The 21,772-nt window shown below is 37.5% G+C and overlaps 1 protein-coding gene across 1 annotated transcript in view; it reads left to right on the forward strand.

Moving 5' to 3' along the window:
- LOC133540742 (glypican-5-like) overlaps positions 1 to 21,772 on the forward strand; it is a 130,846-nt gene that overhangs the window by 40,422 nt on the left and 68,652 nt on the right. Inside the window, exons 5-7 of the mRNA XM_061883632.1 lie at positions 10,745 to 10,923; positions 14,240 to 14,299; positions 14,365 to 14,487. Of these exons, the coding sequence (XP_061739616.1) occupies positions 10,745 to 10,923; positions 14,240 to 14,299; positions 14,365 to 14,487 (362 nt within the window). The remainder of the gene's footprint in view (positions 1 to 10,744; positions 10,924 to 14,239; positions 14,300 to 14,364; positions 14,488 to 21,772) is intronic.

Raw genomic sequence — 21,772 nt, forward strand, 5'->3', positions numbered from 1 at the left:
CAAGTGTCTCAAAGGGTTGCACAAGCCACAACGACATCCTCGGCTCAGATACCACATCAGGGCAAGAAAAAACTCAACCCAACGGGATAACAAGGAAAAACCTTAGAGGGGGACGCGGAAGTAATTGTGATCTGGTAGTGCAAAGAGAAAGTAAAAACAATGACAGCAAACCAAACCAAATAACAGCCTAGTTCAGCACAGATCGATTTCCCCCGTCATTGGCCAAGTGGTTACTTCTGAAAGCTGACCCGCTATGAGTCCTATGCACATGCAAGATGCTTTCAGATTAGTATCATGTATGTACTGTTCTCTGCCGCACTGCTCAGGTGTGTTTCAAAGGCACAGGGGCCAGCTTCCCTTGTTGCCGACAACCCCATGCTAGGAATCTAATAAGAAAGCCTCGAAACGGACAGACCACCCACCGCCAACAGACTTTGACTCCGACTTAGGGAAAATAAACTGAACATCCTTGAAGTGAACAGCCGAGCATTCCGTACCAATATTGTGGACCTCTCCAACCTCTGCTCAGAGAAGAAGCCATCAATTCTCATATTGGTAGAGACTTTACTGTACTCCAACATTTTAGACCAGGCAGATGACATCCAGAGTCTTGGCTACTCACTCAGCCGTCACAGAGATTGCACTGAGATGGCCGGAGGCGGTATAGCAGTCTACTGTGTATCCATCTACCACAATCCTTACAAAGACCCTAAAGACTTCGAGCTTATGTGGTTCACTGTTGCTCTGAAGACCAGGTTACCGGTTTACCGGTTTGCCGCCCCCCTAAGTGCCTCCAATGAAGTCTTTAAGACTACCTCGACAGTAAAACCTTCTCTGTGATGGACGTGTTCGGAACCCAGTCTGTGATGCTCATTGGCGACGTCAATGTATACCACAAAGAGTGGCTGCGGGGCAATGTCGCGGATGCTGCTGGACGACGAACCCTGCAACTTGCCAACTGCCTGGGACTGGAGCAGATTGTTATTGAACCAACTACACACAGCAACATCCTGGATTTTGTTTTATCAGAAATTCCAGCAAATACAAAGACCCAGAGAAATGTTGGCTTCTTAGACCATAACCCTGTACATATACAGCTAAAACTCCCAGTTTTCAGAAATAAGGCATACAAGTGCAGAATCCGGAGATATGACAAAGCTCAGTTCTGGGAAATGACAGGATACCTAACTTCCTTCAAGAAAAAAGATCCTGAAACATTCTGTACCACTCTCACTAACTTATTGCAAGACGCCATGGCTGCATTCATACCCAGCAAGATCATAACCAGAAAGCCTAGCGATAAGGCTTGGTTTGACGAATATTGCAGAAGAGCAGCCAAGAAAAAGCTATGAATCTACTGCAAGATGCGGACATCCAACAACCTGATATAAAAGCAAAGGTTTCTGGAAGCAAGTGTTTAATCAAACTGAGAAACAAGCAAACAGACAATACAAAAACAAACTGAAAAAAGAACTATCGGACAAAGCACTTAACTGGAATAAATGGTGGGGCAATGTGAATTCACTCTCTGGGAGAAATGGCTCTACGGACATACCCGTCATTGAACATCAAGGTATCCCCCATCAGCAAGTAAAAAGGCCAACATTTTCTGTCAAACGTTTATGGACAAATGCACATTACCTGGAGCATCAGCACAACCTCAGCTCAAGAGTCCACCACCATCTTCTCACTTTGACCCTGTCCACTTCAAACCCAAATAGGTGAAGAACGTCCTGCGCAACATAAACCCAGGTAGGGCCTCAGTGCCGGATTAAATCCCTACGAGAGTCCTCAAAGAGTGCAACGCAGAACTGGCCAGTCCCTTCCGCCGTCTCTTTCAACTCCTTTTCTCTCGTGGCTTGTTCCCTACCAATGGAAAACTACAAGAGTGATCCGAATTCACAAAAGGGATTCTAAAGCAGATTCATCCAAGTACCGTCCCATATCCCTGCTCAGCATCATCAGTAATGTGATGGAATACTCTGTCCACAAACAGCTACAGAGATATCTCCTCTGCCATGACCTTCTCTCCAATAAATAACACAGCCGACCTCTCCACAGTTTTGTCACAGACATACAACAGCATCCTCGACAAAGGTGGCGAAGTGAATGCTGTTACACTGGACATTAAGGGTGCATTCGATCATGTTTGGCAGAATGACTTTTGTGCTAAGCTCACCTTAAAAGGCGTAACTGGAAGACTCTATGTCTGGCTACAGAACTACCTTCAAGGAAGAACCATCAAGGTTGTGTTCTCTGGTCAATCTTAATTTCCACTTCCCATCAACGTATCAGTACCCCAGGGATCAATTATTGGCCCATTACTAGTCTCCATCTTCATAGGAACAGTGTGAGAACACCATATTCATGTGTGCGGACGACTCCTATCTTCGCACCTACAACAACATTAAATGGACCAGAGGTAGCTGCATCGCTAAACGAAGACCTGGAAAGCATCCGAAAGTGGGCTGACACCTGGAAGGTCCCTTTCGAGGCCAACAAGCGCAAGGCTATAATCCTGTCCAGGAAGAAGAATCCATCCCGCCCAGATCTCTTCTTCGGGGCCACTAAAATTGGGCTCTATGAGCAAATAGAGATTCTGGGCCTTTGTATCGACTCCAAACGAAACGTTGACCAGCCACCTGTCGAATATCTGCAACGTGCTGGTCAACGTCTCCGAGCGCTACGTAAGCTGGCCAACAAGCTTGACGCTAAAAGCAGAGCCAACATCAGCAAGAGGAGTTTTTTTCAAACATACGTGAGAGAGACACTGTTGAGAACATCGTAAAATGTCAGTTAATAAATCAGGGTGCTTTATGTGAAGTTTGATAACAATCCTAATCGTCTTGTCAAACTTGCCTGTTACCAATAAATCTATAATGGGTGATTTCACAAGAACCTAATACAGTCCCCTACATTTAATTTATTGTTAATTTTGTTATTTAAAATTGACATTTTTTTAGATACATTTATATATATACCTGAATGCCTCCCAAAGGAGGTGTTTCGGGCACATCCGACCGGTAGGAGGCCATGGGGAAGACCCAGGACACGTTGAGAAGACTATGTCTCCTGGCTGGCCTGGGAACTCCTCGGGATTCCCGGGGAAGACCTGGACGAAGTGTCTGGGGAGAAGAAAGTCTGGGCTTCCCTGCTTAGGCTGCTGCTCCTGTGACCCGACCTCGGATAAGCGGAAGAAGATGGATGGATGGATGGATGGATGGATGGATGGATATATATATATATATATATATATATATATATATATATATATATGGATGGATGGATATATATATATATATATATATATATATATATATATATATATATATATATATATATCCATCAATTTTCTGCCGCTTATTCCCTTTGGGGTCGCTGGGGGCGCTGGGGCCTATCTCAGCTACAATCGGGCGTATATATATATATATATATATATATATATATATATATATGGATGGATGGATGGCATATATATATATATATATATATATATATATATATATATATATATATATATATATATATATATATATAATGTGTGTGTGTATACTTATATACATTTATTTATTTCATAAAATTATGTAAATGATAAAATAAAGTGTTCAACAATGTGTCACTACTCAGAACATGCATCTAAATATATATAGTAGTAAAATGGTTTTACACAAATTTAAGAATTGGTATCTTATGTACACTTGCTGGGATTGACAATCTTAATGCACATCCATCCATCCATTTTCTTTAAAAAGAAATACTACTACTACTGCTACTACTACTACTAATAATAATAATATTAATAATATGCTCAAATTTTAATCAGTGGTGCTATGTTTTAAGTATTTATTGATAGCTGCTGTTGGTAATGACGTTTATGTCCAAGTCCATTAATATGATAATACAAATATAATGGTTTTCTGGATCAAAAATGGAAAACTTGCTGTTTTATGTCCTGAAAAACCCTTCTTCTTTTTGTGGTGTAGATTACCTACATTATGTTAATATTAGGGATTAGGTTAAGGCAACATTGGCAACGCATTTCAGGCAGTTTGCCCAAGTATGACTGCTGCACATTTGCAAATGTGCAGTTGATCAACTAGTGACAGGCTGCAGAAGCAAAACAAGTCAGTATTGAAGGCACTAAACAGCACTTTAGCCCTCTCCATGGGAAATTTGTGTACAAAAAAATGACCAACTTAAAGTATTTTGCACACAAATAACATAAAAGATCAATGTTTTTTAGATAAACTTTTCAGCTAAATGTTAAAGGTGTTTGATAAACATGTTTATGTGCTTATATTTCTATCACTGTGTATCTTTGCTATTACAAAGAAAAATGATTTATAACACAACATCATTGTGATACATTTAAATTATTCCGCAGCAATGTGATCAATCTAATAAAATGTTTGGATATATATATATATATATATATATATATATATATATATATATATATATATATATATATATATATGAAATCCTTCGAAGAATACATGACCATTATGAAAAAAAATCCACAAAACGTACTCGGACAAAAAAAAACACATTTCCTTGACTGAGGTTAAAATAATTAATTGGAATTCATAACACTCTAGTGAATTGACGATCGTATTAAAAAGATCTTTGCATGGTCAAAGGTGTTTGATTGCGAATGGAAATTAACAAGATATTGCTTAATCACACTAACTTCCATGTATAAACCAGTCATTAGAATTTAGGACACAGTCACGAAGGCTGTGGGTTTCTTTCAGCTTGTCAGTGGACCTCCTCACAAAAGCCTCACACCTAGATGGGCTAAAAACAGATTCACTCTTTAGAGGATCTGGGCTTTCCCTCAGTCTTTTTGTCAATGTGCGTGTGAATACAAATCCAATGCCAGACAAAGGCTGTGGTTGGCAGGACAACCCCATACCCAGAATGCAGCTTGGTTCTGAGTGATGAGAATGTTTCTGTGGCTAATCTCTGGACAAACAGACGACACACAAACAGCACGCACACACTGTTGGAGAAAGAACTATCGTGGGCGGCCAGTTTTCTAGAGAACACTTTGGACTTAGTGGAGTAGATTCCTGGGAAGTAAACAAACACACACAAACCCAATTATGCTAATTAGACAATATCACTTAATTATATCTATCATTCAAAACACATCAAGCCAAAACTGACATTAAATCACTTAGCATCTAGTACGTTATAGTCGGTCTACTAAGATCCCAAATAATAAGTGCTAATTTTGTTCAAATAAAAAAAAAAAAACTGCACACACTGTTAGTATGTTGCAGGTGATCTACTAAGACTGCCCTCACAATTGATAACAACTGCAAAAGTGGCGTGGACTGCCCTCTTCAAAAAGCTGTATTATGATTTTAAAACACTTGTGGGCTACATACTGTAACATGCAATGGTGGTTCTTTGGCCAAAATTGTGCAACTATTATGTTTTACAGACCATCTTCAAATTGCCGATTTATGGGCGGTCTTATTTATGTGCCTCCACTTCGACCCTGTCATTCCTTTGTCAGCCATGTTGTAGTTTTCAGAGCTTCCATGTTCAGTTTACTGACAGACATATGTTAGAACTATGTGTTACTTTGTATTAAAAATGGCAACAACACAGGAAGCCTGTACATGTACGAGCCAGTCTGCCCCACAACGAATCCAACATTTTTGCACTACAATGGCAGACTCGAGCAAAGCTTTTTGACTAAATATCTACCTTGAATGGAGACATCCGATTACATCACCAATTGGAAAAAAACATCACAAGTTGGGAAAATTACAAACTGCCTATTTGGAGAAAGTATGAGAGAAGGCAAGACTGTTTCGTAAATATACCTGCCATGCTTTCATGATTATATTTACATTTTTGGGGACTTATGCAGATCCCAAATACTATATACAAAAACAGGTACCAATGAGTAAAAAAAGTTGGTTTTGCATAAAAGAGCCCCTTATATGAGGATTTCAGGGTTTCCCCTAGATTGCTAAAATAGCTGTGGTGGTGGGGGCGTGGTTAGGGGCATGGTTGGAGGCGTGGTTATTTTGATGTCATTACAATGTTTGCCTTGATGCATATATTTTCTTTAAAAAGGCAAAAAACATGTATAAATACATTTAAAATAAATGTGTTGTTAGCATATATTTTTATCTTAAATATCATTTTGCTCTATTTTTGAGAATAATAATTTTTTTCTTGAGCTTTCTCCAATTCTTTTTGTCACTCTTTATTATAACTGGCATCTATTTCTGGTGGTATTGCACACAGTGCTCATGTTTAGAGAGTTTTAATTTCTGTTGCTCGATGTCTGCAACAAAAAGCTAGCTGCAGCGAGCCTGATGTCACACTTGTTTCGCGCTCCTTAAAAGCTGCCAGTGTCCTCTTAAGTTTTTTAAATCGCTGTATGTGGGTATATCTAGGATTCATTAAAGTACATCAACATGCTGCCTTCAATCCAGACAACCCCGTGCGTATGGCTTACATCATCACAACATTCTGTTTGGACAGCGCTGTTCCGTTGATCAAAGTACATATTTTTTCGGCGAAATTTCCATTGCGCCGCTAGTCAATTGTGCTGGTGTTAATGTGTGTGTTATGATGTTCATTTTCCCATGGTCTGTGAACACACTTTGGAAGAATAGAATGAGAGAATGTTGTTCTGCGTCTTGGAGAACCATATAGATCCAGGTACAATTGGCATTGGTAGAATAATTGTTTTTATTGTACAGATGAACAACATAATTAAGTTAAAGTTAAAGTAGCAATGATTGTCACACACACACTAGGTGTGGTGAAATTTGTCCTCTGCATTTGACCTATCCCCTTGTTCACTCCCTGGGGGGTGAGGGGAGCAGTGGGCAGCAGCGGTGCCGCGCCTGGGTATCATTTTTCATGATTTAACCCCCAATTCCAACCATTGATGCTGAGTGCCAAGCAGGGAGGTAATGGGTCCCATTTTTATAGTCTTTGGTAAGACTCAGACGGGGTTTGAACTCACAGCCTACAGATCTCAGAGTGGACATGCTAACCACTAGGCCACTAAGTAGGTAACAGTAACAATAAATTTGACAACAATCTGTCAATCATTAATTTTAACATTAGAAGCAATTCAACGAACCCTTCAAAGTGAATCGATGCTAAAAAAAATGTATTTTGATTTTAAAGGGTAATCAATAGAACCAACGAGACCTGAGGAGGAGTAACTGTGTAACTGTGTACATGATGAAAAACCACAACAATAACAAAGTACACTTCATTCATTACCTGTGTTACAAAGAGGTCAGTCAGGACAGTGTTTCTTAATCATACGGGGCCAATTGTTGGGCCGCGAGAGTACCCTCGAAAGGGTCCAAAAATACATGTTTCTTAGCTGTGGTCTGTGTGGTTGCAATGGTACTTAGTTGTAATACACTTTCCCAACACTTGGGTCAGTAATGACAATATCAAACAAACAGAAGAAGTCCAAAGCTTAAGTCAAGTGGTTTAAGCACAAACGTCATTACAAAAGTGGTTAAGCTGTACTTTCATTTGGACATTAAATTTATTGACAGTTAATTTAAGAAACATATTTATTATTAATTTAGTTAGATTTCTAATTGTATTTATTATGTAAATAACATTTTCAGCTTTTATGAGCCCCTTCTTTCATAGTATATTTGATTGGCTTCACCATGGACTGGACTCACATCATGAACCATGTCCACTCGGCACTCCCCATATCCGCGGTCCCTTCCAGGGTTTCACATTGTTCCCATTGGGTTGAGTTTTTTTCTTGCCCTGATGTGGAATCTAAGCCAAAGATGTGGTTGTTGCTTGTGCAGCCCTTTGAGACATTTGTGCTAAAGGGCTATATAATCAAACTTAGATTAATGATTAGAATTTATTTTTGTAATCAGTCTGACCAAGGCCTAAGGTTTATGTGTTATAATTATACAAACCCCGTTTCCATATGAGTTGGGAAATTGTGTTAGATGTAAATATAAACGGAATACAATGTTTTGCAAATCCTTTTCAACCCATATTCAGTTGAATGCACTACAAAGACAAGATATGTGATGTTCAAACTCATAAACTTTGTTTTTTTTTTTGCAAATAATAATTAACTTAGAATTTCATGGCTGTGACACGTGCCAAAGTAGTTGGGAAAGGGCATGTTCACCACTGTGTTACATCACTTTTTCTTTTAACAACAATCAATAAAGGTTTGAGAACTGAAGAAAATAATTGTTGAAGCTGAAACTGGAATTCTTTCCCATTCTTGCTTTATGTAGAGCTTCAGTCGTTCAAGAGTCCGGGGTCTCCGCTGTCGTATTTTACGCTTTATAATGCACCACACATTTTCGATGGGAGACAGGTCTGGACTGCAGGCGGGCCATGAAAGTACCCGCACTCTTTTTTTACGAAGCCACGCTGTTGTAACACTAGTCTTGCTAAAATAAGCAGTGGCGTCCAGGATAACGTTGCTTGGATGACAACATATGTTGCTCCAAAACCTGCCTTGGGCACTAATGCACCCCCATACCATCACAGATGCTGACTTTTGAACTTTGCGCCTGTAACAATCCGAATGGTTATTTTCTTCTTTGTTCCGGAGGACACCACGTCCTCTGTTTCAAAATATAATTTGAAATGTGGACTCGTCAGACCACAGAACAACACCTTACACTTTGCATCAGTCAATCTTAGGTGAACTCGGCCCCAGCCAAGGCGGCGGCGTTTCAGGATATTGTTGATAAATGGCTTTGGCTTTGCATAGTAGAGTTTTAACTTGCACTTACAGATGTAGCGACCAACTGTAGTTACTGACAGTGGTTTTATGAAGTGTTCCTGAGCCCATGTGGTGATGATATCCTTTACACAATGATGTCATTTTTTTGATGCAGTACCGCCGAGGGGTCAAAAGTCTGTAATATCATCACTTACGTGTCTCCAGATTCTCTGAACTTTTTGATGATTTTACGGACCGTAGATGGTAAAATCCCTAAATTCCTTGCAATAGCTCGTTGAGAAATGTTGTTCTTAAACTGTTCGACAATTTGCTTACAAAGTGGTGACCCTCACCCCGTCCTTGTTTGTGAATTACTTAGCATATCATGGAAGCTGCTTTTATACCCAATCATGGCACCCAACTTTTCCCAATTAGCCTGCACACCTGTGGGATGTTCATATAAGTGTTTGATGAGCATTCCTCAACTTTATCAGTATTTATTTCCACCTTTCCCAACTTCTTTGTCACGTGTTGTTGGCATCAAATTTTAAAGTTAATGATTATTTGCAAAAAAAAATGTTTATCAGTTTGAACATCAAATATGTTGTCTTTGTAGCATATTCAACTGAATATGGGTTGAAAATGATTTGCAAATCATTGTATTCCGTTTATATTTACATCTAACACCATTTCCCAACTCATATGGAAACGGGGTTTGTAATAACGTTGATTAACACATGGTTTCATGTAATTTGACAAAGTTGCAAACTGCAAGTAAGTTAGATATAATTATTGAGTATGCTTATAATCAAGAGTAAGTTTACTAAATCAATACAGTGAAAAAGTACGGCCTGAGGTCAAAAGGTTTAGGAATCCCTGAGTTAGAATAACATGTGATGTTGGATGTACAAAACATTCAAACTCTTAATTTATTGAATGAAACGTTTTGAAAGTCATTGATTTGAAATTATGTACAAAGCAAACTAAAACCTGCTACCCAAGGATATACAACAATTCTCCTCAACAAAAGAAGAGAAATAAAACCTTTGAGAATAATCTATTTTAAAACATTTGCATGCATGCACACCCAACACTTAGACCTTAGCACCTCAGTATGTAAAATTAATGATTGCACAAAAAAGTCAATGTACTAATATGTTGCAGTTTAAAAAGTGTTAACAAAGAAAAAGAACCGTGATAAACATCTTGAACCTTATTAAAATGTGAGATAATCTTGCTCATCTCATTATGTGAACCAAATATTACTTAACTGTTTATTCATGAGAAATGTAGTTATTGTTTATTTAATACTTATTTACTTACCAATTTGTTTATGTATTTATTCACTGTTGTGTTACAAATTGAATAATAAACAAATGTGTTAGAAATGGCTATGATATGAAAAGGGGGTAGGACTAAAAATCTCTGATTCTTTTTCCTCCTTTTTGGACACGCTTTACTGAGAAACTGTAAATATGTGATGTATAATATTGTAATTGTAGCATGTTCAAAATGAATATAGCCCCATAACTGTAACCTTAACCAAGATGTGGATCAGGATAATAAAAGTTTACACCAGTAATACTCTTTTGTTGCGGTAATTCTTCTGAAATATTGACAATATTTTTTATGTTCCTGTATGTTCCTAGTAAACATTCAAATAGGAGGTGCCATGTCCCCTTACTTTGTATCACAAGAGCAATTTGAAGAAACAAAAAAGCCCACACACAAATAAGTAACAATACAGTATATAGATTTAAATAACAAGTATAAACACATCTATGATAAATGTCAGACACTGTATCTGTGTGTGCATAAAAATTTAACAATGACATTCAAAAGAGTGGATTTGTTTGTGAATGTCACATGCATGAAGACATGAATTGCGCCCGATATTTTGCTCATTTAAGACAAAAATATTAGATTAGCTTTGCGTGTGCTATCAACTTTGCACATGTTTTAGTATATCAGATCATGTGTGTTGTTAAAACTATAGTGTTAACCACTGGATTACTTTTTAAATATTGCTCTTCACAGGTCGAGAAGGTGTGTGGATCCCTGGAGGGTGGTCCTATGACGATAAGTGGACATTCTAACGTCTCACATGTTACAACATCCGCTGCGTCTATGGTGCAAACAACCTCAAAGAGGGCGTCAATGATGTCAACCTCAATGGGATCTGGTGGTCATCCAAATATGCTTCTTCAATCACAAAGGTGAGTTATATACAGTGCAGGTGCATGTTGGACTTGGAAATAAACTGTTGAGAGTTCAAATGACACTGCAATATTAAAAGGGAACTCAATAAAAAAAATGAAAATGCAAATCAACCTAATAAGCAGGGCCGTACCAAACTTTGGGCCCCTGTACACAAGACTCCTGGGGGCTCCCATCCCACCCTAAACCCAACGTCGTGCTCTAAAAAAATAATCGTTGTGTGGATTTGGTTCAAACCAGCTTTTAAAAACACATGTAAAAAGCTTAATTAGGTTTTCGACTTTTTAATGACCTGTCCAGAACACATCTCGATAACCCCCCTAAATAATTTAATGTTGTTTAAAAAAAAACACTTCCTTTTTTTCATTTGTATTATTGATTTATTTATTTTACAAAAATGGTACAACAAATTAAAGTGGCCAGAATATGATTTTAAGTACCGTATTTTTCGGATCATAAATTGTTTGGGAGTATACGTCACACCGGCCGAAAATGCATAATAAAGAAGGAAAAAAACATATATAAGTCGCATTTTTGGGGGAAATTTATTTGATAAAATCCAACACCAAGAAGAGACATTTGAAAGGCAATTTAAAAGAAATAAAGAATAGTGGGGTTTCACGGTGGCAGAGGGGTTAGTGCGTCTGCCTCACAATACGAAGGCTTGGTATCTTTCTGTGTGGAGTTTGCATGTTCTCCCCGTGACTGCGTGGGTTCCCTCCGGGTACTCCGGCTTTCTCCCACTTCCAAAGACATGCACCTGGGGATAGGTTGATTGGCAACACTAAATTGGCCCTAGTGTCTGAATGTGAGTGTGAATGTTGTCTATCTATCTGTGTTGGCCCTGCGATGAGGTAGCGACTTGTCCAGGGTGTACCTCGCCTTCCGCCCGATTGTAGCTGAGATAGGCGCCAGCGCCCCTCCGCGACCCCAAAAGGGAATAAGCGGTAAAAAATGGATGGATGGATAAAGAATAGTGAGCAACAGGCTGAATAAGTGTACGTTATATGACGCATAAATAACCAACAGAGAACGTGCCTGGTATGTTAACGTAACATATTATGGTAAGAGTCATTCAAATAACTACAACATATAGAACATGCTATACGTTTACCAAACAATCTGTCACTCCTAATCGATAAATCCGATTAAAATTTCATCCTCGATGTCGCTTCTAAACAACTCTGCCAACTGCAAAAGGTATGCGCCGCTTCCTCTTGTCGTTTTCTGCTGCATATTTCACTATGTCCAGCTTGTAATCTGCAGTACATGATTTCCTTTTTGGTCCAATTTTTGTTCAGGCCTTCTCAGTTTTTATAAGTTACCGCCAACGATGAAATGATCCATTTTAATAGCTATGGCAGTAGCATATAGCATATAGCAGTTAGCATTCCATGACCCACAATGCACTTCTGCCATGACCCTCCTCCGCCGAATTCTTTTTGGTTGACGTGTGTGTAACGATTGCTGACGTGTGTGTGACGATTGCTGACGTGTGTGTGACAATTGCTGACATTTTCTTTGTCTCTTCCGCGAATGAGATAAATAATATTATTTGATATTTTACGGTAATGTGTTAATAATTTCGCACATAAGTTCCTTTGGTGTATATGTTGCACCCCCGGCCAAACTATGAAAAAAAATGCGACTTATAGTCTGAAAAATACAGAAATCCGACAATATCTCATTATTCATATGATAAATAAATGTCAAGTTTCAATTCACTTCAGTGTGCAGATTAGTTGATACACAAAGGACTTTCATCAGTTAATAAAAAGAATCATACTACATCATTGTTAGTTGATTATATCATTATTAGTGCATCTCATTAGTGTGTTTTATGAGCCATTATGTGCACACGTAAAATTGTATCCTCTTTACTAAACTTGTTAATTCCTTATTTTTTGACAGAAAAAAAATGCATGTACTGCATACAATTGCATGTATTTTAAACTTTAAAAAAAACTCTTACTAACAAATATTCCAGAAAATATTTTTTCAAAAAAGAATGCTTGAATATCTGCTTGTCACACAGACCTATGATTTCAAAAGCAAGTTACCCATATGTGGTCCTCTCCAAGGTTCTCATAGTCATCATTGTCACCAACGTCCCACTCGGTGCGAGTTTTCCTTGTTGTGGTTTGTGCAGCCCTCTGAGACACTTGTGATTTAGGGCTATATAAATAAACATTGATTGATTGATTGATATACACACATATATATATATATATATATATATATATATATATATATATATATATATATATATATATATATATATATATATATATATATATATGTAGGTGTGGGAAAAATCCCAAGACTACTTCATCTCTACAGAACTGTTTCATGAGGGGTTCCCTCAATCATCAGAAATCTCCGGATGATTGAGCGAACCCCTCATGAAACAGTTCTGTAGAGATGAAGTAGTCTTGTGATTATTCCCACACCTACATATTGCGCTCCACCACGGTATCGAGCACTATTCTCTGGATAATCCAATCAAGATATATATATATATATATATATATATATATATATATATATATATATATATATATAATGTGTGTGTGAATGTGAGTGTGAATGTTGTCTGTCTATCTGTGTTGGCCCTGCGATGAGGTTGCGACTTGTCCAGGGTGTACACCGCCTTCCGCCCGATTGTAGCTGAGATAGTCGCCAGTGCCCCCAGTGACCCAAAATAGTGGAATAAGCGGTAGAAAATGGATGGATGGATATATAAATATATATATATATATATATATATATATATATATATATATATATATATATATATATATATATATATATATATATATATGTCTTGATTGGATTATCCGGAGAATAGTGCTCGATACCGTGGTAGAGCGCAATATGTAGGGGGTTCCCTCAATCATCAGGAGATTTCTCCTGATGATCGAGGGAACCCCTCATGAAACAGATCTGTAGAGATGAAGTAGTCTTGTGATTTTTTCCCACACCTATATATATATATATATATATATATATATATATATATATATATATATATATATATATATATATATATATATATATATATACACATATATATGTCTTACTACATTTTCCAAGTAGCTTGCCCGTCACCGGTGAGTAATTAGACGTTCTTTCAGGGCTATATTTATTTAATTTAACCATTTTGATGTTGTTTCTATAACTTATATATTTTAATACTATATTTTTTGTTTCAAACATTACAAAAGCCCAACCCCAGCTGTGTTTGGGGTCATGGTACAACAACCCCACTTACCCATCCAGTTGTACATAAATCTTGTGTCTTATGATTCTCTTCAGGTCCTTCCCTCTTAAAGGATCCAGGGGTGACAAGAGCCGCAGTTTGAAAAAACTATCAAGGTAAATTTATGAAATAATGAAAGAAGAAAATTGACATGAAATGAAGCAACCTGTTTCTGTTTCAGGGAGTTTGAAGGTTCTATTCAGCGGTACCAGTGGTTTTTCTCTGAGCTACCTGAGATGCTTTGCGAAAGTGAGATGGAGGTTGAGCAGCACACATGCTGGAGTGGTCAAGATGTTGTGGAGAGGTGAGCATTTTTTCTTAGTTGGGGTTCATTTAATTTCCAACATGCATCAAACAAAATGATTCCACTTTTCAAAAATCAACATATCAGAAAAGGAGTAGTCTAAATCAAAGCTTTAATTTTAAATAGAACTCCACTTGATGAGCTTCAAGCACACCTGTGAAGTGAAAACCATTTCAGGTGACTACCACTTGAAGCTCATCGAGAGAATGCCAAGAGTGTGCGGAAAAGTAATCAGAGCAAAGGTTGGTTATTTTGAAGAGACTACAATATAAAACATGTTTTTAGTTATTTCAACTTTTTTGTTGAGTACGTAACTCCACATGTGTTCATTCGAAATTTTCATGCTTTCAGTGACAATCTACAATGTAAATAGTCATGAAAATAAAGAAAACACATTGAATGAGGAGAAGGTGTGTCTAAACTTTTGGCCTGTACTGTACACACACACACACACACACATATATATATATATTTTTATATATATATATATATATATATATATATATATATATATATATATATATATATATATATATATATACACACACAAACACATATACACACACATATACTGTATAAACAAATGGATACATATACACATATACATATACACACACACATACATACATATGCACATTCATACACACACATATATATACACATACACACACACACACACAGATACACACACACACATATATATATATATATATATATATAATATATATATATATATATATATATATACGTATACACATTTACATAAACAACCACACATACATACATATACACTTACATCCACCAAATATATACATGTTCACACATAAATACACATTATTACATACTTGCATATATACATACACACACACACCCATATATACTGTATATACATATATACACATGCACATATACAGTATATGTACAAATATAAATACAGTGACGAAAACAAGTATTTGATAAACGGCCGACTTTGGAAGTTTTCCAACTTACAAAGCATGAAGAAGTCTGTAATCTTCATCGTAGGTATTTAGGAACGGGTGACAGAATATAAAAGAAAAATCCATAAAATTACATTTGATTATTTTTAAGACATTTAAAGGCCTACTGAAATTAGATTTTCTTATTTAAACGGGGATAGCATGTCCATTCTATGTGTCATACTTGATCATTTTGCGATATTGCCATATTTTTGCTGAAAGGATTTAGTAGAGAACATCGACGATAAAGTTTGCAACTTTCGGTGCTAAGACAAAAGCCCTGCCTCTACCGGAAGTTGCAGACGATGACGTCGCAAGTGTGGGGGCTCCTCACATATTCACATTGTTTATAATGGAAGCCTCCAACAAAAAGTGCTATTCGGACCGAGAAAACAACAATTTACCCATTAATTTGAGCGAGTATGAAAGATTCGTGTTTGAGGATATTGATAACGACGGACTAGAAAAAAAAATAATAATAAAAAGTTAAAAAAAAAAAACGCGATTGGGACAGATTCCGATGTTTTTAGACACATTTAAAAGGATAATTCGGGGAAATCCCTTATCTTTCTATTGTGTTGCTGGTGTTTTAGTGAGTTAAATTTTACCTGATAGTCGGAAGGGTGTGTCCACGGATGTGTTGACGCCCAGTGTCTCAGGGTAGTCGACGGCAGCTATGGACGACACAAGCTCAGCTTTTCCCCGATAAGAAGCGACTTTTTAACCACAATTTTCTCACCGAAATCTGCTGGTTGACATTCCGTCTTGATTCATGCTCGCTTGACCGCGCTGTGATCCATAGTAACGTTTCACCTCCAGGAATTTTAAACAAGGAATCACTGTGTGTTTGTGTGGCTAAAGGCTAAAGCTTCTCAACTCCATCTTTCTACTGTGACTTCTCCAATATTAATTGAACAAGTTGCAAAAGATTCAGCAACACAGATCTCTAAAATACTGTGTAATGATGCCGTTTAGGCAGACGACATTCAGCTGTGTGTGCGCAGCGCTCATACTTCCTAAAAACCCGTGACGTCTTGCGTACATATCATCATTACACGACGTTTCCAGGACGAAACTCCCGGGAAATTAAAAATTGTAATTTAGTTAAGTAAAAATGCCGTATTGGCATGTGTTGCAATGTTAATATTTCATCATTGATATATAAACTATCAGACTGCGTGGTGGGTAGTAGTGGGTTTCAGTAGGCCTTTAAACAGCATGTTGTTGCATGAAATAAGTATTTGGTACGTCAGAAAAACAGAACTTAATATTTGGTGCAGAAATATTTGTTTGAAATTACAGAGATTGGGGTGTTTTCTGTTATTGACCAGCTTTGTATACACTACAACTACAACACTCCATACAGATCTTTTCCAGATCCTTTAGGTTTTGGGGCTATCGTGGGGCAATACAAACTTTCAGCTCTCTCCAAAGATTTTCATTAGGGTTCAGGTCTGGAATCTGGCTAGGGCGCTCCAGGACCTTGAGATGTTTCTTATGGAGCCACTCCTTAGTTGCCCTGGCTGTTTGTTTTGGGCCGTGGTCATGCTGGAAGACGCAGCCATGACCCATCTTAAACGCTCTTACTGAGAAGAGATTGTTGTCCAAGATCTCGCGATAAATGTTCCCATCCATATTCTCCTCAAAACAATGCAATTGTCCTGTCCCCCTTTGCTGAAAAGCATTGCGAAAGAATGATATTGCCACCTCACTGTTTTACGGTTGGGATGGTATTGTACTCGTCCTTCTTCCGTCAAACATGGCGGGGGGAGCTCAGACCAGCTCTACTTTTGTCTCATCCGACCACATGACCTTCTCCCATTCTTAGACCCATAATAAATTATGGGTCCGAGAACCAAACTTCAAAAATGTTTTTCGTGACCAACAAGTATGTGCTTCAATCACTCTATCACAAAAAACTAAAATGTGTAGATCATTTTGAAAACTCAAGACAGCCATAACATTTTGTTCTTTACAAGTGTAGGTAAACTTTTGATCGCGACTGTATGTTTATTATTGCAAGTTTGTCCTTCAATAAACTAGTGAACATAGAAGACAACTTGTCTTTTATTAGTAAGTAAGAAAACAAAGGCTCCTAATTTGTCTGCTGACATATGCAGTAACATATTGTGTCATTTATCATTCTATTGTTTTGTCAACATTATTAAGGACAAGTGGTAGAAAATTAATTATCAATCAACTTTTTTATCCATCCATCCATTTCCTACCGCTTGTCCCTTTTGGGTCTTACGGGGGGTAATGGAGCCTATTTCAGCTGCATTCGGGCGGAAGTAAATAAAAACAAACAAATAACAAAAAGTGTAGGGAGTTCCTTGGCACACACATCTCTTATACAAGTGAATACAAATTTTAATAAAGAAATAGATTTCTGAAGTTTTGTATCCCTGAAATAATTTGTATTCCATAGTAACATCAACTGTGATTAAATATTCAAATTTCCCAAGTTTTGACATAAAAAAATAAAATAAATAAATAAAATAAGGCAGATGCCAAAATTTTAAAAATATCCAAATATTGGTATCGATAATCGGCCCGGCTGATATTGGGTCCGTCCCTAACATAAACATACATATTACAAGTTAGTCATCCTACCGTGTAACATGTTTGTGTAAAAGTTTGTAAACACAAACCAACAATCACTCTGGGGAGCAGTCAGCTAGTGTCTCTCTGACCTCTTTACATGGTCGCTCTTCCATCCCTCCATCCACCCATTCATCCAAGTGTTGAACCACCCATTCTTCACTTCATCCTTCTGTTCAGAAGCGCATTCATTTCCTGCGGCCTCTGACCTAATTCACTTACGAATGTCGGGGGTTCTCGCTGAGCACAGTGAGGATAAAATAACTTTGCCTTCGACAGGGTGTGAATGTTTTCAACTTACCAAATTAATGCAAATCTGGTTGTTATGGTTGTAGAGGAGCTCACACAGTACAGCATAGCTGTGATTAAAGTGTAATAGCAAATTTAGTCCACTAGAGGGAAACCTCTCATTTTGTTTTTGATTTGGTATTTTCAAATAATCCAACATCTCTTAATTACAGCACATGTAGTATGCAAATGTAAGTACAGCTATAAATAATACTTATAATAATTGTCACACTGCAGGGCTTTTGTCTGTCAGTGCACATTAACAACATGTCAGATGTTTGCTGCAAGGGATGAGATGAGAAGAATGGTTCTTTGTGTGTCGGTGTGTGTTTGTGTGTGTGGTATCTTTAGCAACCGTGCAGAGGCCAAGCAATTCCATTATATTGCAGGTGATACATTTATGTCATTCTTGAGATGTTATCAGGTATCATTCACAGTCAAACATTGTCTCTGCCGTATCATCAGCTGTCATCATACAAACAAAATGATCTGCTATTCTGTAATCTACTGCAGTTGCTCATTCACAGCACTGACACGGTTCCATAAGGACATATTTTACAGAAAGCACCATACACGAGGAACTATGTGTTTTTCTTTATTTTGTTTTAACAGGTCAATTAATAGTAATTATAGGATTTTCCTTTTTACATAGTTATTGATAACGTCAGCAGTACAAAGGCACATATAGTGAGCAACAGCAAAATCAAAAGCAAAAGATCCGGGGAATTTTTTAGCATGAGCAAAACAATTGTGTTCTTTTTTAAATGATATAGCAGCTCAACTTTCAGATTCTGCCTACCTTAAAGGGAATATGCACTTTTTTGGGAATTTTGCCTATCATTCAATCAGTCAATCATCCTTCCACCCATCCATTTTTTACTGCTTGTCCTTTTTGGGGTTCGCGATGAAGCGCTTTTCATGCATAAAAGAAATGCAAAGCAAATTGCTTTTTTTGCAAAGTTAAAAGCAAGACTCGGGTGACCCATATCCCCCATTATCACATACGTACACATGGACACAGATACCAAACACAAACAAAAACACAAGCACAAACACAAGCACAAACACCCTTTTGTTGTGGCTTGTGCAGCCCTTTGAGACACTTGTGATTAAGGGCTACACTGTAAAAAAAAATCCTATTTTTATGGTTAATTTACTCTAAATTTCTACTGTAATTTTTCAATTTTTTTTAAATAGGTCATAAAACTGTAGAATTGAAGACATTATCTGTAAATAAACAAACCGCCTGTTATTTTACGTAATATGCCAGTAATGACAAACTATGTATATTTCAATTTTTTTTACAGAAAAATACTAAATTAATAATACATATCATTTTCTGTTTTCTCAAATTACTTTCAAATTCATGTAAAATTACAGTAATTAACTTTCATTTAATATGTAGCTTGTTATATAAAAGTCCATGTCCATTTTAACAATCTAACAGTTTTATATGTAATTTTAAGGAAAAATTTATTTTTTTTAATATTTATGTGTATTTTTATATTCAAGTTGAAAAGTATTTGTAACCTGTTATATAAAGGTTTATACTTTTACTAACAATTTAACATTTTTCTCTGTAATATGACACACGTTGGCGAGTGCAAGACATACTTGATCACAGCCAATAGCCATATAAGTCACACTGACGGTGGCCATACAAACAAATTTAACACTGTTACAAATATGCGCCACACTGTGAACCCGCATCAAACAAGAATGATAAACACATTTCGGGAGAACACAAAATAAACACAAAAGAACAAATACCCAAAATGCCATGCAGCGCTACTCTTCCGGGCTACACCCCCGCAATCACCAAACCCCGCCTACTTCAACCGACGTATGAAGGGGGGCGGTGATGTGGCGCATTCTGGGTATTTGTTCTTTTGTGTTTATTTTGTGTTGCGGTGAATATGTTCTCCCAAAATGTGTTTGTCATTCTTGTTTGATGTGGGTTCAAAATATGTGGCGCATATTTGTAACAGTGTTACATTTTTTTGTACAGCCACCGTCAGTGTGATCTGTATGGCTGTTGATCAAGTACATCTTGTAGTCAACATTGTATGACCAATAATTCCCTGCACAACATGCGTGCGACTTATTCGGCCCGCTGTTGGTTTGCTGAATGAGCAAACACGACAAAAGGTTGTCGATGAAGTGGAAGGCAGTGCTGTCACGGCATCAGGAAGTGTCATGAATACAAAGGATTCTAGGTATTTGTTGTGTTGCGTTTATGTTGTGTTACTGTGAGGATGTTCTCCCAAAATGTGTTTGTGGTTCTTAATTGGTGTGGATTCACAGTGTGGCGCATAATACTAAGAGTGTTAAAATTGTTTATATCACAACCATTAGTGTACTTTGTGTCACCCAGTATGCCTTGCAGTCATGTGCGTGTTGCCACAGAAGCCACACACAACATGATGTTGGACTGACAAGCAGATCGTACATGTTGTAGAAGGCGACAAAGCCAATGGCTTCATAGCACGCCCTAACACTTATTATCTGGGTGACTGCCGGCAGTCATTCAAGAAAATAATAGCGTCTCCCATTGTCTTCTTCACTTTATGACACGGGTCTTAAATGGCTCTTTGAATGGCAAAGGATGCCGATCTCAGAACCATGTATATCAAATATTTCTGGATGGTTCGATCGCCACCCGCCTGAATCTAATTTTTTCGTCATGTCAACCGCCCGACCCGCGGTTTATCCGCGGACTCCGCAGGTGAGACCGCAAACCGCGCATCTCTAGCGGCGATGTTATCATTACCGTGTGTGCCAATGTTTACATCATCGAGTGGTCTGCTGCTTTCTTGCTTCCTGCTCCCTGTAAGTTTATCGTAGATCATAAATCATACCTTTCACCTGGGAAGTACACAGCTAAGGACGTGCTCCGAAAAGTTGGTCCACTGTGACATCCATTTAGGACCTGGAAATGGCGAGAATGACACCAAAACACGCTTGTGCTCCGCCCTCCTCGTTTCTTCGAATGGATGATGAGTCACTTTCCTAAATCAAAATTTATGAACATCTCAGCATTCGGTGTCTTAATGACAGCAGACTTTGTACAGTAAGTGATATTTTTATAATTATTATTGGCTCTCATAAAGTCTGCAGTGAGTAATAATCAGTGACGAAGAAAAAAAAAAATTGTGACGCATTTTTTAAATTAATGCGCCACGTTTGCTTACAATGAACAAAATACGTACATATTAATTGTTATTATAAATGTGCCTGTTACTACATTACATATATACTTACTTTGTGTATATAAAATGTGAATGCAGGTGTCTGGTTGTTGTTGTTTTCTAGGGCTTCATAAGCAGAATTGAGTGGGTCCCATAGTCTCCATTGTAAGCAGACTTTTGATCGCATTTATTTAATATTTAGAATTCACAAAAAAAACCCATCCATCTTCA

This window comes from Nerophis ophidion, linkage group LG22 (genome assembly GCF_033978795.1).
Source record: "Nerophis ophidion isolate RoL-2023_Sa linkage group LG22, RoL_Noph_v1.0, whole genome shotgun sequence".
Taxonomy (NCBI): domain Eukaryota; kingdom Metazoa; phylum Chordata; class Actinopteri; order Syngnathiformes; family Syngnathidae; genus Nerophis; species Nerophis ophidion.